We start from the raw sequence: 5,000 nt of genomic DNA, 5'->3' as shown, positions 1-5,000 counted from the left end.
TACATAACATATTACATAACCCCACACAGCTCATTTTTATTCATATACATTTTAAGAAATATGTAATATAGATTAAACTAGGATCTGGATTCATAATAAATGGACAGTACGATGTATGCACTCTTTTCGGAACGTTTTTATTATTCTTTTTTAGATGTTTCCCACAAACAGCTTTCGTATTTACCTTGGGTATTATGATTGAGCAGTCGTTGCGGCCATTAGGGCTGAATTCCTTAACTTCCAAGGGTGTGACACGCTTGTCAAAGAATTTTAGGTCCAGTTCTAAGAAGTACCAGCGACATAATTGAACTTTATGTGCAATCTAGTGGGGATAAGAATATATATATTTAATACCTTCCGAAGGATTTGTTATTAGAAAAGTAAGATATTACAATATGTAAGAATTTCAAGTTATTTAGATGAAATTAGTTATGAAATTGCTACGTAAATGCATCAGTTGAAGATTGTTTACCTTGCATTTCAAAATAACTTGCTCTCCCTCTGGCACTGTTACATTTGATGGTTTCACAAGGAACTCTGAATCAGGTGAAGGCGATGGATTTTTGCCGGCTATAGTAGTACATACTGAAGAGGAAGGAATTATTATTATTATTATTATTATTATTATTATTATCATTATTATTATTACAAGCTAAGCTATAACTGTAGTTGGAAAAGCAAGATGCTATAATCCCAAGGGCTCCAACAGGGAAAATTAGCCCACTGAGGAAAGGAAACCAGGTAATGAATAAACTACAAGAGAAGAATAAATAGTTAAGATAAGATATTTCAAGAACAGTAACAACATTAAATTAGATCCTTCACCTATAAACTATAGAAAATTCAGAAAAACAAGAGGAAGAGATATAAGATAAAAGTGTACCCCTAAGCAAGAGAACTCTAATCAAAGACAGTAGAAGGTCATGGTACAGAGGCTATGGCACTACCCGAGACTAGAGAACAGTGGTTTGATTTTGGAGTGTCCTTCTCCTAGAAGAGCTGTTGAAACATGTTTGACTGATTAATCTTATATAATTAAAGTTTCTTTGATAATCAGATTTTATCGCCGCTAAGATACATTTGAATTCTTGGATGTGACAATATCAATTGGTCATGGTGAGAATAAGTCTTAAGAGAACTAATGGAGCATTATTTAAGTATTTTATAAAAGGTGAAAATGCAAGTAAACAAATATGCGTCAAATTGATAACTGAAATATATGGAAGTTATAATAGAAAAAAGGATGATTTTTTTTTATATGAAATATAGAGAATGAACGTGGCTTAACTCATATTTATTATTAAGAATTATAGATTTTAATTGATGAGAAAATAGGAACATTATAAGAACTTGTAGACATTTGGCAACAGAATAGAACGGAAGATGGAAAAATTTGCAGTGAAATTTTTTCTTGTCCAAGTTACCTTTATAATAGCAAAGTGTTATGGATGAGTGTCAGTGCGATGAAAAAATATATCTTGTTCTTAAGAATTTTCAGATCAGTAACTGAATTAAGTTATGGAATAACTAAAGATTTGGTAAAAAAGACTAACATATTGAAAGATGAGTTATTGTGTGTAGGGTTACAGAATAAGTTAGTAAAGGGAAACATGATTAAGAAGTTTTGTATTGTAGATAGCTACAATGAAATCTGGAAATTCTCGATATACTCAAACCTTTTTAGGTTTGCTCGTCACTGCCAGCTTATAACCCTCTAACCCATCTTTTCACCCAAGTCAACCATGTTCTATAATTCAATTACAAACAATTATACGTTTTGTTATTATTATTATTAAATGCTAAGCTATAATAACTAGTTGGAAAAGCAGAATGCTATAAGCCCAGGGGCTCCAACAGGGGAAAATAGCCCAATGAGAAAGACCATGGTACAGAGGCTATTTTTCTTACTACCAGTTTAGTAATTAAGGAAAAACAGAAAAAATTAATGTCAGTACGTTATGAGGGTTGTTGAAATTGCCAATGTGTTGTGGTTGCTATGGATGTTGCCTTTAAAATTTAATTAGATAGGAGTTGGTTCTGATAATGTCCATATCATTTCATCCGTCATCTCAACAGCAGATTTCTGGTGATCTATAGGCCTACTGTTGACCTTGTGAGTGGCACTTTGAAGTAAATCAAAATATCTGGTAGCGTTAACTGTATGTATGTATGTATTATTATTATTATTATTAATTACCAAGCTTCAACCTTAGTTGGAAAAGTAGGATGCTTCAAGCCCAGGGGCCCCAACAGGGAAAATATCTCAGTGAGGAAAGGAAACGAGGAAAGATAAAACATTTTAAGAACAGTAACAACATTAAATAGAAACAAGGATATTTTAAGGTCCAACACTGTACCCAATACAGTACTGATATATCTTACAAACTTTCAGCATTATCGAAAATCTTTCTTACTTTGTCTTACTAATTTATATTGAACGTTTACAGCATCGTTACTGAAGAAACTCAACACGTAATTGGTCGTTTGTGATGTACAGATATTGTATGACCGAGTGATTGCTTTAAGATACATAAATAAATTCATTATTGTTCACATTTAGAAATCCTCGCAAAACCATATGTTCGAATATGATTCATTAATGGTGTTTCCGGTAGAAAGTAGGTGAATGGAGACTTTGAATGGACTGGAATTGTTCTTGAATGACGTCATTCTGGTCTACTCCGTGACGTCATATTTCGCCCAGAGCCAAAGGTGGTGGTTCTCTCTCACGTCTCACTGTCGTTTGTCGTTTCTCGCATTCTCGCAAGCCGAACACAGTCCTCAAGGTTCCGTAGAAAGTTGCCTAAAATGTCTTACATTCTTTGGGGGAATTATAACGAAACTATTGCCTTTCATTTTACTCAGAAATTATGAATATTGTTCCATAAATGATTTTTTAAAATTCTTGAATTTGCCGAAATAGTTTTTGTCTGTACGGAAGGAACGTATTGGACGGCATCATCTCTGCACGCTGCGTCTTCATACTTAAGCCATATTAGGATAAGTTTGGAGACTCGTTGAATGGACCTTGTTGTTTGATAAGCTCTGCCTCTTCTCTTCTGACGTCATGTAAATAAAAACTACCACTTGAACTAAAGGGACTTTTGCTTGGTTGACTTGAGCGCTTTTTATGATTGGTAAAGGAAATTGGAATTTAAAATGGCATTGGATAGATTTAAGAGGATCAGAAAACTTTATTTTCTGGCTACCGGTCACTTGAAGGTTGCTTTACTACATGAGTTTACAAATACCTTCATGGTTGGTATTATTATTATTATTATTATTATTATTATTGTTGTTGTTGTTAGCTAAGCTGCAATCCTAGTTGGAAAGGCAGGATACTATAATCCCAAGGGCTCCAACGGGGAAAAGTAACCCAGTGCGGAAAGGAAAAAAAATAGATTAAACTATGAAAAAAAAAATTAAAATAAAATATTTCAAGAATAATAACAACATTAAAACAGATATTTCATATATAAACTATAAAATGACTTGTCAGCCTGTTAAACATAAAAAAAAGAAAAAAAATTGCTGCCAGTTTGAACTTTTGAAGTTCTACTGATTCAACACCCGATAAGGAAGACTATTCCATAACTTGGTCACAGCTGGAATAAAACTTCTAGAATACTGTGTAGTATTGAGCCTCATAATGGAGAAGGCTTGACTATTAGAATTAACTGCCTACCTAGTATTACGAACAGGATGGTACTGTCCGGGAAGATCTGAATTATGAATTATGTATAATACAAGGAAATGTTGATTAAAAGTAGGCTAACAAAATTGCTGAGAGAGAGAGAGAGAGAGAGAGAGAGAGAGAGAGAGAGAGAGAGAGAGCGCACCTCTGAAAGTATAACCAGTGTGAATCATCTGGAAGTGTTTTTCAAGGTTAGCTGCATTTTCCACATACCTTAGTTGCTGCATACTTTTTCATGTATCCAGTATATGATACGTATATTTCAGTTTAAAGTTTTTATAGTTTATATATGAAAGATTTATTTTAATGTTACTGTTCTTAAAATAGTTCAAGTGTTAATTACTTCTCTTGTAGTTTATTTGTTTTCTTATTTCCTCTCCGCACTGGGCTGTTTTTCCTTGTTGGAGCCCTTGAGCTTATAGCATCCTGCTTTTCCAACTAGGAATGTAGCTTAGTAAGTAAGTAATAATAATAATAATAATAATAATAATAATAATAATAATACTATTGTGTGTAATAAGCTTTCCTAGTAATGTCAAAAGCGAAATTTTACTTTTGTTAACTATACGCGAATCTCAACTTTAGACTATATACTTTTTATTGGGAATTTCTCACTATTATTAATGGTTATAATTGCTCATGTCCATAATCTCTCCCCCCCCCCCCTCTCTCTCTCTCTCTCTCTCTCTCTCTCTCTCTCTCTCTCTCTCTCTCTCTCTCTCTCTCTCTCTCTCTCTCACTCTCATATTTAACCTTATCTTGCATATGTTGTTCTTCCTAGATGATGTTTCTATCTGCAATTTCCTTCAACACACAAACACACTCATCACCAACCTATCGTCCTCTGTTCTTTTAAATGAACAAACTGCCTACTTGTCTTGTATCTCTCCACCCTTGCTTACATCTTTAGTATCCGTAAAATTTACGCTATTTTAACCATGTAAGTATGGAACGTCTCAGCTCATCTCCTTTTATTCGTAACTCCTTCATGGGTTCAACATTACGCTCGGCTTCCTTCATGCAGACAAGTTGGCTCAACATTCCCCTAGTGCATTTCAACACCGATCCAGCTGTCACCAGTTTCTGCAGGTTTTCTTACCTATCGCCGCGTTGTATAATTGTCTCTAGGCATGGCCCATGATCACACTAAATATATCCCCAGCATATAAGTAAGGCTTAAAAATCTCCCTTTATAATTACGATATTTCAAATACTTGCACCAAATTACCTTTCCATGATTTTTTACTGCCATTACTATATATGTATATATATATATATATATATATATATATATATATATATATAT

General features: G+C 33.7%; 2 protein-coding genes across 2 annotated transcripts in view; one reads left to right on the top strand and one right to left on the bottom strand.

The window, feature by feature from the left end:
* Positions 1-5,000, top strand: part of lsn (vacuolar-sorting protein SNF8) — a 181,521-nt gene that overhangs the window by 130,372 nt on the left and 46,149 nt on the right. The window lies entirely within an intron of this gene.
* The window catches only part of LOC137616318 (uncharacterized), a 21,730-nt gene that overhangs the window by 6,800 nt on the left and 9,930 nt on the right, over positions 1-5,000 (bottom strand). The window contains exons 2-3 of the mRNA XM_068345968.1: positions 473-585; positions 185-322 (exon numbers count right to left, since the gene is read on the bottom strand). Coding sequence (XP_068202069.1) covers positions 185-322; positions 473-585 — 251 coding nt within the window. The remainder of the gene's footprint in view (positions 1-184; positions 323-472; positions 586-5,000) is intronic.

This window comes from Palaemon carinicauda, chromosome 22 (assembly GCF_036898095.1).
Source record: "Palaemon carinicauda isolate YSFRI2023 chromosome 22, ASM3689809v2, whole genome shotgun sequence".
Lineage (NCBI taxonomy): Eukaryota > Metazoa > Arthropoda > Malacostraca > Decapoda > Palaemonidae > Palaemon > Palaemon carinicauda.
This window is presented reverse-complemented; position numbering and strand designations above follow the sequence as displayed.